The 16,693-nt window shown below is 54.4% G+C and overlaps 1 protein-coding gene across 2 annotated transcripts; it reads left to right on the forward strand.

Moving 5' to 3' along the window:
* Positions 1-1,732: 1,732 nt before the first annotated feature.
* Positions 1,733-12,778, forward strand: CDK16 (cyclin dependent kinase 16). Of its 2 annotated transcripts, none has more exons than XM_028166862.2 (16): positions 1,733-2,129; positions 7,043-7,250; positions 7,857-7,990; positions 8,092-8,217; positions 8,306-8,362; positions 8,461-8,575; positions 9,253-9,347; positions 9,446-9,508; positions 9,762-9,885; positions 10,088-10,208; positions 10,318-10,415; positions 10,500-10,605; positions 10,687-10,729; positions 10,881-10,971; positions 12,346-12,423; positions 12,515-12,778. In XM_028166862.2, exons 1-16 carry the CDS (start codon positions 2,118-2,120, stop codon positions 12,550-12,552), a joined length of 1,509 nt encoding a protein of 502 aa, XP_028022663.2. In that variant the 5' UTR covers positions 1,733-2,117; the 3' UTR covers positions 12,553-12,778. The 2 variants fall into 2 exon arrangements, with proteins under 2 accessions (XP_028022663.2, XP_007183708.3); XM_007183646.3 differs by lacking the exon at positions 1,733-2,129 and adding an exon at positions 2,168-2,570.
* The last annotated feature ends 3,915 nt before the right edge of the window (positions 12,779-16,693 follow it).

Genomic DNA, 16,693 nt, shown 5'->3' on the forward strand with positions numbered 1-16,693 from the left:
GTACTCTAGACCTTGTTCACTGTATCCCCCCGCCCCCCACCATTACACCTCCTGACTCCAGACATTGCTGTCCCTTTCTTCACCACCACAGCTCCTGGATCCCCTTGCTACCTAATTTGCATAAGGTTTGAGAACAGCTTCTTCATCAAGAACCCATGTTTTCTGGTTGCATCTTAGTTCCCCACACATGCCATTTTACTTCTCTATCATTTTTGTCTACCATTATAACACCAGGGCTCAGTGGGCAAGGGTTGGGTCACTGCACTGAGCCCCCTGCACACAGCAGGCACAAAGGACAGAGTGGGACAAGGTTGCTTCCTCTTGTCTCTGCCTAGAACTATTTACCATCAGGCATTCAACAAACATTTGTTGACTGCTTACTGTGTGTCAGGCTCTATTGTAGGTGTTGGAGACAGCAACAGATAAAAAAGATCCCTGTCCTGGGGTGGGTTGTGTGTGTGTGTGTGTGTGCATGCGCGTGTGCGCATACTTACGTTTTGCTAGGGCAAGACCCAGAATAGACAATAAACACAGTAAGTAAATTGTATGTTAGAAGTTGATCAGTGCAGTTCAGAAGATCTGTAAAGCCAGGTCTGGGGAATGATGGGGGGGGGTGCAGGTAGGCATTTTTAAATAGGGGAGTCAGGGAAGGCTTCATGAAGAAGGTGACATTGAAACAAGGACTTGGAAAAAGATGAGGCAAGTGGATATCTGGGGAAAGAGCATTCCAGGCAAAGGGAACAGCAAGTGCAAAGTCCCTGAGGCTGGACTGTGCCTGCTTTATTCAGGAACAGCTAGGATACTAGTACGACTGGAGCCGAGTGAGAAGGCTAAGAGATGAGCTCTGGGAAGTGATGGACGCGATCATCTATCACGAGGTGGGCTCTTGTCTTTGTCAAATATTTCCACTCCCGACATGCTCCGGTAAATCCTCGTTAATATGAACTGGTGTGACCAAGGGTACCATAAGGGGAAGCCCAGAAGAGGTGGGGAAGCTGGCTTTGGACTGGGGTGCCGTGTAAAGATGTTCCAGATGGCTTGCCGGACGGAGTCTGCTGCCATTTAAACTGGGCTTGGTGATAGTGTAGGAGTTTTGCAGGCAGAGACGGGTGAGGGATTAAGTCGGTTTGTCAGTGCTTGACACACAACAGGCGCCCAATAAATAAAATGAAAACCGGAGAGCCCAGGAGGTGGGGCAGGGGGAACCATGGGCGGGGCTCCGGCGGGCCAGAAGAGGTAGTTGAGAGGTGGCAGTAAAACCCAATTTAGGGTGCAAATCCTCGCGTGAGGCGGAAAAGAGCACCCCTTCCAACCCAAAGTCCCAAGCATGCGTAGTAATGCACTCGCCCCTGTAAAGGTCCGTCTTTCCCTTCAGCCTAGGCTCCACCCCGTGAGCGTCGCTGATGGAGATGGGAGGGGTTAAAGGCGGGACGAAATTCGATTGAACGATCTTTTGACCAATCACCTTGCGAGGCATTCGACCCATTGTAAGAGAACAAAAGGAGGCCCCGCCCCCTCGACGGTGAAACCAATGAAAACCTGGCAGAGGCGTGGCCGGGACAGCGAAATCACGCCTCTCCAGCCAGGCCACGCCCTTTATTCTTGCTCTGCCTCACCCCAGGGAGCAAATCCGATTGGATGGGCGACAAACTCAAAGGGCGGGGCCGCACACATTCACAGTGGGAAAGAGCTCGCGGTCGGGGAGGAGCGGCTGGGCGGGGCTAGACTCTGTCCTATCTAAGGTGGTAGAGGCCAGTGATTCTCCAGGCCGCTTCTCCTAGAAAAGTCATCTTCTCGCGAACCTTTAAAGTCCCTGCCTCCGGAGGCACCTCAAGGGACTAGGACTGACTGCCTCATCTTTTTCCTCCTTCCAAAAGTCCCGTTTGCTATCATGGGGATGTACCAAGTGAGACGGAGTAGGGGGACCGAGTGGTGACCGGCACGCTGGTCACTGGCTGCTGCCCACTTCAGCGTTAGCAAACTTCTAGCAAGATCGGAACTGAGTACTAAACAACCTCTACACTTCCCCCCGGGCGCCATTCCAGGGCCGGCGCCACATTCCCCAGTGGGCGCGCAATGGCCGCGCCCCCTCCCGCTGCGGACGGGTCTTTTGGTACATGCAGTCCGAGGTGAGTCCCCTCCTTTCCACTTCACCCTTTCCAGCGCGTGCGTGCGCATGCGCGGAGCGCGGCGCGCGCAGCGGCTGGGCCGTTGGCTGTTCGGCCCTGGGATCCGCCGCGTCTCCGCGAGCAGTCGGCTCTGAACCGCGAGCCGCCGTGAGCTCTCGGATTCTAGCCGGCGCCAGCGAGCCCAGGGGCATCGCCCGCAGCGGCCAAGCTCATGGCCGGCTAAGCGGGACGCCGCCTCCGCCTCAGCCACCGCCGCCGCCGCCGCCTCCTCCTCCTCAGCCGGCGGCGGCCCGGGCCCAGCAGCCATGGCCGAAGACTACTGGGACGGGCGCCTGCGGCGAACAGGAGGAGAAGGAGGTCGCGCGGCCTCAGCCCGGGCCGCCGCCCCAGGCGCCGCCGCGCCGGCCCCGCGGCGTTGAGGTTGCTCGCGCGCCCCCGCCGGTGAGCGCGTCCACGAGGCGTGGGGTGGGGGCTGCCCTTCCTCCTACAGAACCAACCCAGACCCCGGGCGTTGCCGGGCTGCACTGCTGGCATGTGTCCCCTCCCCCAGCGAGTTTCCCAGAATGCGCCGGGCCGGGGGTCATTTGGGGCCTCCCTGACCTTGGCCCCGCCCTGGGCCTGGTCTGGGAGCTGGGGATGGGAAGTACTGTGGGTGCTAATGGGGAGCAGGGTAATCGAAGGACCAGAGGGTGTGTAAATGGGTGGCAGAGTGGTGAAAGACTCGAGGTTTGCTAACGGGGGCCTGAGCTGTGGAGGGGTCGGAGCATGTGGTAGTAAGTCTTACCGCTGTGTAAGGTTTTGAGGCCCAGTGTGTGCTAACGGAGGGGCGGTGCAGGGCGATGGAGGGACCTGAGGATGTATAACAAGGGAGAGGACGTCGGAGGAGTGCTGAGATATGCAAATGGGGTTATAGCTGTAGAAAGGCCCCGTGTGTGTTACTGGGGGGATAAGGTGGTAGAGGTACCAGAAGGTGTGCCAGTAGGATCGGGGTTCTGAGGCCCTGTGTGTGGTAAGGGGGGGGGGGTCAGGATGGTGTTAATATTGTGTATTTGTCCATGACGGACTGCGGGGTGTGAGGGTCCAGAGTGTGCTCATGGAGGACAGGGTAGTGGAAGAACTCCAGTGTTGAGAGGGTACTAATGGGGGTCATAGCTCTCGAGGGTATGTGCATATGGTAATAAAGGTCTGGGTAGTATGAGGCCCAGTATGTGCTAACGGGGGCAGAGTAGTGGAAGACCTGAGCCTGTGCTAATGGGGGCAGAGTAGTGGAAGACCTGAGCCTGTGCTAATGGGTATCAGAGTTATGGATATATGTGTGTGGGGGTTGGGGGGTTGCTGGTGAGGGAAGTATCTAAGCACTGTAAGAGGTTCAGTGTATTAAGCATCAAGATGGTGTGAGATCAGTGTGTGTGGGTCCATGAGGTCAAGGGATGTGAGACTCTAGGACACCCTAAGAAGGAGCAGGGTAATATATGAAGTTCTAGTGACTACTAATGTGGATTTAGAGGCATGGAGGCGCTTAAATGTGTGCCAATGGGGGGAGAATCAGAGCAGTGTGAGGTCTGGAATATACTAATGAGCGTCTGAACATTGTGAAGACAGTGTGTTCTTGGGGGACTGAGGTGCGTTGAGGTTCCAGGAGTGCTAATGGAGGGTAGAGCTGTGGAGGGGATCTTGTGTACAATAAGGAAGATCAGGGCTGTGAAGGGATCCAGTTGTCAACCGACAGGGGTTATAGCTGTGGAGGAGTTGAAGCAAAGAGAAATGAAGGACAGGAACGTGTGACGGTCTAGGTGTGCTAAAGTGGATTAGCGCCATGGAGAGCTGAAGTGTGTTAATGAGGTTCTGGGCTGAATGAAGATCTGTGTGCGCTAATGAGGGTCAGGCCATTGTAGAACAGCGTGTTTGTGTGTCCCTGGGGACTAGGGCTGAGTACAGGTTCGGGGTGTGGTAATGGGGAGGCACTGTGAGGCCCGGTGTGTGCTAATAGGGGTCAGGGTGAAGTGAAGGTCCAGCCTGTGCTGATGGGATATGGCGGGACAGGGTAGTGGGAGGACCAGAATATGTGTTAGTGATGATCATAGCTGTGGAGGGATCTGAGTGTGGGCAAAACCAGGTCAGGGATCTGCAAGATTCACTTTGTGTTCATGGGATTCAGGGTAGTGTGAAGGTCCAGTGAGTGCTAATGTGGGTTACCCTCTACTGCTGTAGAGGGTCCCAAGTGCATGTTAATAGGGGTCGGAATCATGTTGGGGGAACAGTGAGTGCTGTGGAGAAGATAACAGGCAGCATGTGGTGCTAAGAGTTAACTTAGAGGGGCCAGTGGTGTGCTAACAGAGCTTAGTGCTCTGTTGAGGCTTTGGGTGCTGATGGGGGTTAGAGATAAATAGGGAAATTTGCGGTGCCGCTGGCAGTTACAATGCAGAGAAGCCTTCTTGAGGGTCCAGTGTGTACTGAAGGAAGCAGGACACTGTGAGAGTCCAGTGTGTGCTTATGAGATGTGCCTGAACAGAATGAGGATGGTATGTTCCTGTGGGAGTTAGTAGAGTGTGATGACTGTGTCCTCAGTGGTTGGTGTGATGTGAGGTGGTGAGTATTCTTGGGTGTGGAAGTATTCTGAGGATGGAAGCATCCCCTCAGGGGGTCAAGACGGACATGTGCCCTTTTCTGAGTGGGGTTGTGTATCCAGTTTCTTGCTCCTTCAGTATTCTAAAACCTAAAAATCTCAGAAAACTGAAATGATATTTAAAAGTTTTACTGCAGATTAATGTTCAAGTGTCTCTGTTCACAGGGCCCTGTCCAGGGTCCCCCTGCTGGGGGCGTTGCATGATACACAGATTTTGTACCCTATCTTCCTAAAATCCCCCCAAAACTGAACTCTGGAATATGTCCAGCCCTTGGGGTTACCACTTAGAGGTCATGGACCCATGGCTCCTTCGGGTTCCTTCCTCATCCTCCGTTCAGCCCTACTTACAGTCCCCCCAGCTCCCCCATTCCCTGCCACAACAGGCAAAGCGGCTGGGTATCCATGCCATATGGACGTATGGAAAACAGTCTTTGGGGGCTGGCCATGCTTCACCTTCCTCAGCCTCAGGTCCAGTGTTCAGCCTCCTGGGTCAGGATTTTTTTTTGTTATTGTTATCTTGGGTTCTTTGGATGGACTTCATCCTCTTTACTGGGTCTTTCTGCTAGGCTGGACCCTCTACCCCTTCTGGGGGTGATGAGCTCAGGCAGGCAGAAGTGGGGTATGGGGACCGCTAGGGTAAGCACCTGAATTCAAGGTAACAGATGACCCACTTCTCTCTTTCGAATCCAGCCCCAGCCTCATCCTCAACCTCCTATCTAGCTCCACTTCCCTTGGGCCCAGGGCCATCTTAGGCCCTGCTGTGAGTCCAGATGGTTCCTGGGCCAGGTCTTTCCCCCTCCTTGCTGGCCCAGAGCCCAGGAGGAAGCAGAAGAAGGCCGGCCTAAGCCTTTTGGTGGCCCCGTTCCCTCTAGCAGCCCCATCTTCTTGCTGATACCAGTGTCCCTGGGCCACCTTGTCTGGGGTTGTTCATGAGTAGCAGGGACTCACCCTGCTCACCCTGACAGATGTTGGTCCTAGGCCCTTAGCCCCCTGCTTCATTAATTTCTGCCATAAGCACTTTTTGAGCATCTACTCTGTGTCAGTCACTGTTCCAGGTCCTCAGGATACAGCCGTGACCTAAACAGACATAAATCTACCCTGGCAGAGCTGATCTTCTAGTTATGGTGGTGAGGAGACAGACGGTAAAGAATAAAGAAACCAATAACTAGATGGTGTCATTTCTGAGGACGTGATAAGTGCTGGGGGGGTAATTGGCAAGGTGAGGGGGCTCAGAATGGTTGCAATTTTAAATAGGGTTATTCATGGTTATCTGTGAAAAAGGTCATATTTGAGCAATGGCCTGAAGGGGATGAGGTAGTGAGCTATTTTGAAATCTAGGGGAAGGGTCTTCTAAGTACCAGGAACAGCCACTGCAAAGGCCCTGAGGTGGGACTTTTGGGTGCGGTTGCAGAACAGCAACTAGCAACGAGGGGGCGGTGAGGCCAGAGAGGTAATGGTGTGAATGGGGGCCTTGTGGGCCACATTAAGGACTGAGACGTTTATTTGGGGTGATAAGGGACATGTGGCACGTTCTCAAGTAGAGGAGAAATGTGACTTGGCTTGTAAAAATCTGGTAAAATCTGGGTTCAACCTGATGGAACCTTTCCAGCAGCTCTCAGGACAGCTGGTAGACTTAGATCCCCTCACAACTCCACCCAGTGGTTGGGTCTGGGCAGGACTCCCCCTCCCTCTCCCTGCACCCCTCACCTGGGTAGTCCTCTAGCCACCTTGACCATGGCTGCTGGGGGAGGCGGGAGGGTCCTTGTGGTCGCGGGGAGCATTCCACCTTGGCAGTTGGGGGTGATGTGGGCTGGTGCCAGTGGAACATGCCATTCTGTGGGCGTGCCCGGGGCCGTGTCAGTGGATCCGGCGTCCTGGGCGAGCCCCCCGCCACACCAATGGCTGGGTCCATCAGTGCTGCTGCACCCGAGAATGCCTGCTGTGGAGCCCTCTGCTCCCACAGTGAGGGTACCCCCATAGAAGCCAACACGCCACCAGTTGGGCCCTTTCCCTCAGCCAGCCACCCAAGCCTCAGTACCCAGGTGGGCTCCTTAGGAGCAGGGTGCCCTGGGGCTGGTCATCGTAGGTGGCAGGCACTGACAAGGGTCTCCATCCATGCCAGGTTTCCAGGAATCCTGAGTGGTCCCAGGACTCCACAGTGGTTGGGTGGGCACTGACACAGGTTCATGTTAGTGCACCTCACTGGGTTGTCATGGGTTTTAGGGGGCCCATGGGTGTCAGGCAGATGCTAATGTGGGACCCATTCGCATCCATACCCCCTGCGCAGGTCGCCATGGATCGGATGAAGAAGATCAAACGGCAGCTGTCAATGACACTCCGAGGGGGCCGAGGTGTAGATAAGACCAATGGTGCCCCTGAACAGATAGGCCTGGATGAGAGTGGTGGTGGCGGCGGCGGTGACCTTGGAGAGGGCCCCACACATGCTGCCCCTGGGGAACCTCGCTCTGGACGGGGCCCACTCAGCTCTGCACCAGGTGGGTCCACTGACCATTCCCACTCCCAGACTGGTCCCAGGGGTGCTGCCTTCCAACCGAGTTCCTCTTAAACTTGCGTTATTTTCATTTTCCTTTCTCCATTTTCTCCCTCATCTCTGCCATCCTCTCTCAACACCCTCTCTCTATTGTCCATTTGTGTCCCTTTCCTTGGCTTTGTGCCCAGGCCTCAGCGGGGAGGAAGGGTGCCCCGCCTGCCACAGCTGCCCCAAGCCTCCCTCTGCCCTTCTCCTGCGCTCTGTGACGGCCCCCTCAGGCCTCCTGGCACCTGCCTGCCCTAGGCCTGCCTTCCCAGGGCATTTGGCTACTTCTGCTGCTGCCTGCCCACTGGCTCTGGGCCAGCCGCAGTTTCAGCTCGCCGCTGACGCGGGGTGCTCCTCTAGGTGACTATTGCCCTCCCAGTTCAACCTGTCTTGACCTGTGTGAACCTCCCTGGGCCTTCCCACCCTCTCCCTGAGGGACTCCAGGCTGCTCTGGGGGCCATGTGCATACGTGTGTGATGAGGGAATGTGTTACGGGAGGGTGGGGGGATTTGTCCTGGGGCTTTTGAGCCCACCCGGCCTGCCCTCCCCCTGTCCCCACTACCAGAGATTGTACACGAGGACTTGAAGATGGGGTCTGACGGGGAAAGTGACCAGGCTTCAGCCACGTCCTCGGATGAGGTGCAGTCACCAGTGAGGGTGCGCATGCGCAACCATCCCCCACGCAAGATCTCCACTGAGGTGCTGAACCCCCTGTCCGGGCAGTGGCGGGGCTGGAAAAGAGGGTCGGACCTGGGGTGTTGGAGCTCATGGTCCTGTTTCTCTCCCATCTTGCCTGCTAGGACATCAACAAGCGCCTATCACTACCAGCCGACATCCGGCTGCCCGAGGGCTACCTTGAGAAGCTGACCCTCAATAGCCCCATCTTCGACAAGCCCCTCAGCCGCCGCCTCCGCCGTGTCAGCCTGGTGAGCATCTTCTCTTCCTGTCTCCTCCTCTTCCTCCTCCCAGTCCCTTCCCCTGAGCTTACTTCAGCCTGCCTCCTTTGCCCCACAGTCTGAGATTGGCTTTGGGAAACTGGAGACCTACATCAAGCTGGACAAGCTGGGAGAGGTGAGAGACAGCCAGGAGGCCCATGGTAGGGCTGGGGGTCAGTGGGAACTCCCTGCAGCTTCATAGCTCGTCTCCTGTCACTCTTTCTCACATTCCAGGGTACCTATGCCACCGTCTACAAAGGCAAAAGCAAGCTCACAGACAACCTCGTGGCACTCAAGGAGATCAGACTGGAACACGAAGAGGGGGCACCCTGCACCGCCATCCGAGAAGGTACAGGCCCCATCCCATCTGCCCCAGGCTTCCCGGGCTCTCCCCATGGTGTGCGCGTGCACGCACACACACACCCATAGTGAGGACAGGGACTAGGGGTTCTGGGACTTCCCTCCTGATGTTCTGGGCTTCATGAGAAAGTGCCCATCACCCACATATCCAGATAATAAATCAGGGTAACCAGGAATCTTCCTGTGTGGAGAAGAGGCAGGTGAATTGTAAAGCAGGATGCTTGCTTTGGTTCTGAGAATATCCCCGAAAGTGCTCACCAGTTTACTTGACACAATAGTTTCTAGTCAGAATTTCACATGGAATGAATCTGAATTGCATAGTAATTGAGTGTGCAAACTCATTTTCACACGAAGCTGCAGGTCTGTGTACTGAGGATTGGAGCAAGGGCGCTTTCCAGAAACCAAAAACTGGTTGTGAAAATCTAGTGTCACATAAGCCTGGGGCTGCAATCCCAGGTTCTTGCTCTGTACTCTTCTCTGAGCCTTAGTTTCCACATCTGGAACTTGGGGACACACCTTCTTCCTGGTATCAGGTGGGTTAGAGCTGGTGGCTGTGAGCCACCACCCCAAGCCACCTGGGCTCGACCCGGTCTAGTCCTCTTCCTTGCCTCTGTTCTGAGGGTGGGCCCTGACTCTTCCCCTGTCCCACCCCCCTGCTTCCTGCAGTGTCCCTGCTCAAGGACCTCAAACACGCCAACATCGTCACGCTACACGACATCATTCACACAGAGAAGTCCCTCACCCTTGTCTTTGAGTACCTGGTAAGGTTGGGTAGCAGTGGGTCCCGGGGGGAGGTGGGGAGATGGCCAGGAGCCACAGGATGTAACCCTCTTTCCTCTACCTGCTCTTTTTTCCTCAGGACAAGGACCTGAAGCAGTACCTGGATGACTGTGGGAACGTCATCAACATGCACAACGTGAAAGTGGGTGTGGGGCAGGAAGCAGGGGCACAAGGGGGCCCCCCACTCACCCACTCCATCCCACAAATCTCCCAGAAACAGACTTTTCCCGTTTGGCTTTTTTGCTGGGAGCCCTTGGAGGGCATTGGGACCCTATCCTCTTTTGTGAGACAAGGCTCTGGGCTCAGTGCCTGTCTTTGGGAGGGGGAGCAGTGCCTGCTGGGGGTCAGGCTGCTGGATACTCTTTGACCTCTGCCTGCCGTTCCTGGGTCCCCAGCTGTTCCTGTTCCAGCTGCTCCGTGGCCTGGCCTACTGCCACCGGCAGAAGGTGCTACACCGAGACCTCAAGCCCCAGAACCTGCTCATCAATGAGAGAGGAGAGCTCAAGCTGGCCGACTTTGGTACCCCTGGCCTCTGCCTTCTTCCCAGTGATCCCCCAGCCTTACTCTCCCAGCCTCCCCCTTCCCCACAACCACCTGGTCTCAGTCCCTCCCCTTCAGCCCCTCCAGGCTTTGCTTAGGATGCCCTCAGTCCTAACTGCATTCTCCCCCAGACTGCCCACAACCTCCTCAATCCCAGCTGCCCCTTCTCTCCACCTACCAGGCCTGGCCCGGGCCAAGTCAATTCCAACGAAGACCTACTCCAATGAGGTGGTAACACTGTGGTACCGGCCCCCCGACATCCTGCTCGGGTCCACAGACTACTCCACTCAGATTGACATGTGGTGAGGACAGGTTGAAGTGTGGCAGGGGCCATGTGGTGAAGGGGGGTGGCTTGGTCACAACAGCCAACCGGCCAACTACCTCCGTATTCACTGTGCCCTCCCTGCCCAGGGGTGTGGGCTGCATCTTCTATGAGATGGCCACAGGCCGGCCCCTCTTCCCGGGCTCCACGGTGGAGGAACAGCTGCACTTCATCTTCCGCATCTTGGGTGAGGAGGCATGAGCCCTAGGAGCTGTGGGGACATGCAGGGAGGCCCTGTGAGATGTTTAGGATAACTCCACTTCCCTGCCAGGAACCCCAACTGAGGAGACATGGCCGGGCATCCTGTCCAATGAAGAGTTCAAGACATACAACTACCCCAAGTACCGAGCTGAGGCCCTTTTGAGCCATGCACCCCGGTGAGGCTGGTGGGTGGGTGGGTGTTAGGGACCAGAGTACCCAAACTGAGTTTAAAACAGGTCCCCTTGTCCTTGTGGTAGACTTGACAGCGACGGGGCTGACCTCCTCACCAAGCTGCTGCAGGTGAGACCATCTTCCTGGGCCAGCCTTGGGGCCTAGCGGATTCCAGGTGTGGGGAAACAGGGAGCTACAGGGGCAGGGTCTGGGGCGGGGAGGAAGAGAAGCCTACTTGTTTAAAGTGTCAATACTCCCCCATCCCAACACACACTCTCAGTTTGAAGGTCGCAATCGGATCTCCGCAGAAGATGCCATGAAACATCCATTCTTCCTCAGTCTGGGGGAACGGATCCACAAACTTCCTGACAGTGAGTGGAGCTGGGGAATGGACCGGCTGGTGGGGGGCTTCGGGGAAGAGGACTGCTGCAGATAGCTGGGCAGGTTGTGTTGGGCTCTGGCTCTGCCACCTCGGGTGGGGTGGGGTGGGGTGGGGGGGTATGCCCTTGTTCACATGTGTGATGTGTTGTTTATTACAGAAGAGTTTTTTAGTTTTCAGTTCCTTTTACCTTTCATGGAAATTTTCAAACGTACATAAAAACCGATGGAACATCACTTTACCTTTTAAAAAAAAGTAAATGGGGGCTTCCCTGGTGGCGCAGTGGTTGAGAGTCTGCCTGCCAGTGCAGGGGACACGGGTTCGAGCCCTGGTCTGGGAAGATCCCACATGCCGCGGAGCAACTAGGCCCGTGAGCCACAATTACTGAGCCTGCGCGTCTGGAGCCTGTGCTCCGCAATGGGAGAGGCTGCGATAGTGGGAGGCCCGCGCACCGCGATTAAGAGTGGCCCCCACTTGCCGCGGCTGGAGAGAGCCCTCACACAGAAACGAAGACCCAACACAGCCATAAATAAATAAATAAATAAATAATTTAAAAAAAAAGTAAATGTTGTGAAATAGATACTGAGAAATGACAGATCATAAGCATATAGCACAATGAATTTTTACAAACTAAACACCCGTGTAACCGGCATACAGGTCGAGAAATAGGATGTGAGAAGCTCCCCTAAAGTGCCCTCTTTTCTCCTTCAGTTATTCCTGGCATCCCCTCTTAGAGTTGCCACTAGTTTGACTTCTAAAGCATAGATATGCTTTCCCTGTCCTTGTACCCTACAGAAATGGAGTCACATGGCGTGTTCCGTTATGTCTGACTTTTTAAAACTTTTTAATATGGACATTTTAAAGTTAGATATATATTAGACCAAATAATATGGTGAGTCCCCAGGTACTCCAACAAGTGATCAACTCATGGCCAGTCTGGTTTTATCTATAATCACTGATTATTTTGAATCAAGTCCCAGATACATCATTCATCTATAAACAATTTCAGCATGTATCTCTGAAATATTTTCTTAAGCATAACAATAATACCATTATCACGCTAAAATTTGATTGGATTAATCTCAATCAAATCCCAAACACCATCCATTGTCTAGACTTTACAGGTGGTAATCGCAATATCACTGTCGCACTTGACAAAGTTAATGATTTCTTGGTGTCATGTAATAGTCTGTATTCCATTTTCCCTGGTTGTAGCTGGTTTGTGTGTGGGATTATTTGACGGATGAAAGTCAAGGCTCGCAAAGAAAAGGCAACTTTTTCTAATTTCCCTGATGGGGCCACATGGGAGGTGGTCCTAGGTGGCCTCATGGGTCATGCTCCACTCCTGTCTCTCCTCCACCCACAGCTACTTCCATATTTGCACTAAAGGAGATCCAGCTACAAAAGGAGGCCAGCATTCGGTCTTCGTCAATGCCTGACTCAGGTAAGGGTACGTGTGGCCCTCACCCTCTTCCCTGCCCTGTCCACCTACCTGCTTGCTCACCAACAGCCATCTGCTCTGCTTTCCCCTGCAGGCAGGCCAGCTTTCCGAGTGGTGGACACCGAGTTCTAAGCCACAGACCGAGGCCCCAGCAGGCAGCAGCTGGAGGGATGCCATACCCCTCACAGGGCAGCCCCCAACTGCATCATCCTCCCTGCTTGCTGCCTGCCTACCTGCCTGACTCATGCTCGCCTGCCCACATGTCCCTTGCTGCCTGTCTGAACACCCGACCATTGGCCTGTCGGCCCATCCATTGGCCTGTCTGCTGGGTGCTAACAAAGTTCTCATCGCTCCTTCGCCTGGTCTGTCTGTCTGTCTGTCTGTCTGTGTCTCTCTCTTTCTGTCTCGGTAGTTGCCGGCGGACAGCATGGCCATGCCAGCCTCCCACACTGAGGCCAGGCCTATACCCCTCCCCATCATACCCCCCCCATCCCCCCGCCGCAGGACCACTACCCCACGGCAAGCCAGGGGTCTGGAGCTAGCCCAGGCTGGGGATCTCGACTCAGACAAGACACGGTGATGCCTTGGGTCTGAGGCTCCCCTGTCTGCTTTCCTGCCTGCCCCACCTGCCTCATGTTGTGTGGGCCTTTTTCTTTTTGTTTGTTTCATTCATTGTTGTTTTTTAATTATTTTAAATGAGGTTTTCATTTTTTAAATGCAATATCTCTGTATACAGGCTGGCTGGGCCCCACCCACTGTGTGGCCCTCCCACAGTATTTTGTGCAATGAAGCCCCGCTCCCAGCCTTTCCATGGCAGGGACACAACCCCTATCCAAAAGCCTGACCATCACCAGACCCTGGGGTCAGCTAAGGGAAAGCATGCCTCAACCACTCGCCTTCCGACCCCCACCTGCCATCCCCAGCTGCAGGGGGACTTGGGGACTACTGGAGACTCTCTGGGAGATGGATGAGGTGGGGGGCCCCCACTCTTTCCCTCCTGCAGTCCCATAGCAGGGGCCTCCTTCTCAGGGTCTCCCTAGCCCAGCCCTCCTGCCTCCGTCCCACTCGGTGCTGTTGAGTAGGGGCCCTGCCAGGAACTGACCAACTCAGCGAGGAGCCATAGTGTGTATATGTGCACAGGCAGGGACAGATGGGCACATGGGGGGGGGTGCCCAGGCGTTACCCCCTAACCCCTGGGGAAGATGAGGCAGGGCAGGGACAGTCTCTGGGGTCAGTCTCCAGATGGGTGGTTACCTCCCCTTCACTCTAAACCCTGGGGCCCTCAAATGGGGTGGGAGGGCAGGGGCCTTCCTAGGGGGGTTTGGGAGGGGTGGGTTCCTGAATGCACCATAATCGCTGTATGAAATATTAAAAAGTCTAAAGTGAAAAACCTGATTGTAAATCCCTGTGGGGGTGGGCTCAACCCACGGTGAGTACTGGGACCTTGGAGAATTCATACCTGGTCCCCATCGTCTAGAAGAGCACTGGGAGTGGGCCAGAGACGCTTCAGGACTATGAAAAAGGCATCTGAGGGGTTGCACACAATGGTGGAACATCGAGTTGAAGCAGGCAGGGCAGGCTGTATAGAGCATAGGCTAAGGATCAAGCGGAGAGAGGAGTTAGATTTACCTGAGAATATGCGGAAGCCAGATAGAGGGTAGACTGGTGGGTGTAGAGAGGCTGTTTGTTTGAAAGACACTTGGAAGGCCCAGTAAAATGAGTTGGGGAGGTGAGGCAGAGAGGCCCAGTATGACCAAGACATGTCTGGCTGGGAGCATGAGAAAGGCCAGTTGGAGAGGGAATATGAGAGGAGGGTAGATTTTGAACCACTGAGTAGATAGGGGAATCCTTTTAATACATGGATCAAATTCAGGAGTAGGGCCATTGATGGATGTTTAGATTACTGGTGTCTAGGAAGTAATGGAAACCATGGACATGTATGAGATTACCCTGGGAAGGATGCAGTGGTTTGTGAGAGGCTAGAGGTCAAGAGACACAGCCTGGGACTTGGTCTCAAGTCGAGGCTTCGATTTCCTCTGTCCTGGAAGTTCTAGCCCCTGTCCACCATCTTGGGCAAAGCCTAGGATAGACTTCCAGGCAGAAGAGGTGGGGTGGGCAGGGCCAGGCAAATGCTACAGGAGATGCAAGCTTAAGTGACTGGTTACTGAAGTCTAGCGGTGGCAGTGGCCGATGGACCTCTACTGTGTCCCTGTAAGCACCTTGGTGATAGCTTGCGGCCTTATAGTTCCATGATGGCTGCCATGTCCCCAAAGACGGGAAAGCAAGCAGGGAAAACATCACCCTCCCTACCTGACCGCTTCCTTGTAACAGGGCTGAAACTTCCACAAGTTCCTCAGCAGACTTCTTATGCCATCCTTTGGCTAGAATCAGTTGACATGGCCACCTCTGGCAGCAAGGGAGGTGGGGAAAACGAAGACCTTGCAAAAGGGGACAAGATTGCCAGGCGGGACTAGAATTCACCCAACTGCTCTGGGAAGTGGTAGGGTCCTTGGTGTGGGCAGATGTTGGTTTCTGGAAAATGGAGAAATCGAGTTTAGGCCTAGGGAGGGAGGCCTCTTGTTGGATTGTAGGAAGGACGGGCTACCAATTAAATGGGGAGGGGGAGTTTGCAGAGGGGCAATAAGAGGCAATTCAGAGAATCTGCCAAGCTTCAGCTGGGCCTGAAGAGCAGCTATCTGCCATGTGCCAGACTGAACTCGAATGCCACTTTGGGGATCCCCAGGTGAAAGGGCTGCTCCCTTTCCTCCCTCAAAGTTTGCACAACTGAGTTGTGACCCCCCTCACCTGTGCCAGGTCTGAGCTGGAGGCTGGAATCACAGTAATATACAATCCCTGCCCTGCAGAAGTTAACCGAAAACAGGTAAATCATAAGATCATGTGTATGGGTGGTAGTGGGGTTTGAAATTGTGCAGGGAAAGGGTATTCTGGACCTGTGTGTGCCTGGGCCTAGAGGTGTGGAAAGGCAAGGTGTGTTTTTGCCTGTGGGTATGGGTGGTGATAGTGAAGGAAATCACTGAAACAGACCCAGAATCGTGAGCCTGTCTTGGGGAGCTTGTGATATGGTCAAGTGGGGACAGCCAATAGGCAGGTAGATGTAGAGAGCCAAAGAGGGAAATTTTAGTTATCACCAACATGTAGGGCTGGGAGCCCTAGCAGAGAAAAGGCTGGCATAGTCTAGTGCACTGGTTCTCAGCAGGAGATAATCTCCCCCACCCCCAGAGGACGTCTGGCAGCGTCTGGAGACACTTTTGGTTGTGTCAACTGGTGGATGCTAGCGGGTAGAGGCCAGGGATGCAGCTAAACATCCTACAATGCTTCCTACAACAGAGAAATGTCAATAGTGCCTAAGTTGAAAAAACCCTGGCGTAGTGGACTGGTTCTCAAACTTCTGGTCTCAGGATCCCTTTATATTCTTAAGAATTGAGGACATCCAAAGAGCTTTTGCTTATGTCATGCAGCCTCTGGAAAATTCCACTGCACATGCAAGAGAGAATGACCATGAAAAAGTATTGTTGTGAATAGTTTTGACTTTGTGAACCCCCTGAAAGGGTTTCCTGAACCGGTAGAAAGCCTAGGACCACAGTTTGAGAATCTCTGGCCTGGTGGTTTAAGGTGCCAACTCTGGAACTGGAATTCCTGAGTTCGAACCACAGCTCCACTACTTACTAGGTGGGGCAAAGTGAATGAACGTTCCTGGTGCTCAGCATCCCCATTGTTGCCCATAGGCAATCTGCTGCCTAAGACTACTATTTACGTGCAATAAAACACCTAAACAGGGCCAACTATTATTAGTACTGCAACTCCAACAAATATACCTGGCCTGGGGCTGACTTGCCTTCAACACGTTTATCAAGAGAATAAATCTAGTTCACGCAGGGAGGAGGCCCGAAGGGCTGGGTGGCGCCCTGTAAGTGGTGACCTCTTTTGCATTAGGTTTTGATGGAGGAGAAGGGAAGGGTAGTGCAATGAAAGAAGGGTATTCTGGTCAGGCTAGCAAAAACGCCGCTCCCAGGATAGGGGCCCGCGGTCCCCAGCAGAGCATGGGACCGAGAAGACCTGGAACCTTTGCGTTCCCCTGAGCGCTCCCCAATACATGTCCTCGTCCACGCCGGGGACCTCTACCTGCACCTTCCACAGAACCGTCTGCCCCGACTCAACATGGCGTTAGAATCCCACAAGACACCTTTGTCTTTAGTTTCCAACTGGAGGCTTTACCCCGCCTATTCGTCACAGAGATCACCGCCCAAGGTCC

Source organism: Balaenoptera acutorostrata, chromosome X, assembly GCF_949987535.1.
Source record: "Balaenoptera acutorostrata chromosome X, mBalAcu1.1, whole genome shotgun sequence".
Taxonomy (NCBI): domain Eukaryota; kingdom Metazoa; phylum Chordata; class Mammalia; order Artiodactyla; family Balaenopteridae; genus Balaenoptera; species Balaenoptera acutorostrata.

Excerpts from the sequence above, each read along its gene's own strand:
- CDK16 (XM_028166862.2), top strand. Across the intron at positions 10,416-10,499 it reads CTTCATCTTCCGCATCTTGG|GAACCCCAACTGAGGAGACA; the intron begins GTGAGGAGGCAT and ends CTTCCCTGCCAG. Across the intron at positions 12,424-12,514 it reads TTCGTCAATGCCTGACTCAG|GCAGGCCAGCTTTCCGAGTG; the intron begins GTAAGGGTACGT and ends TTTCCCCTGCAG.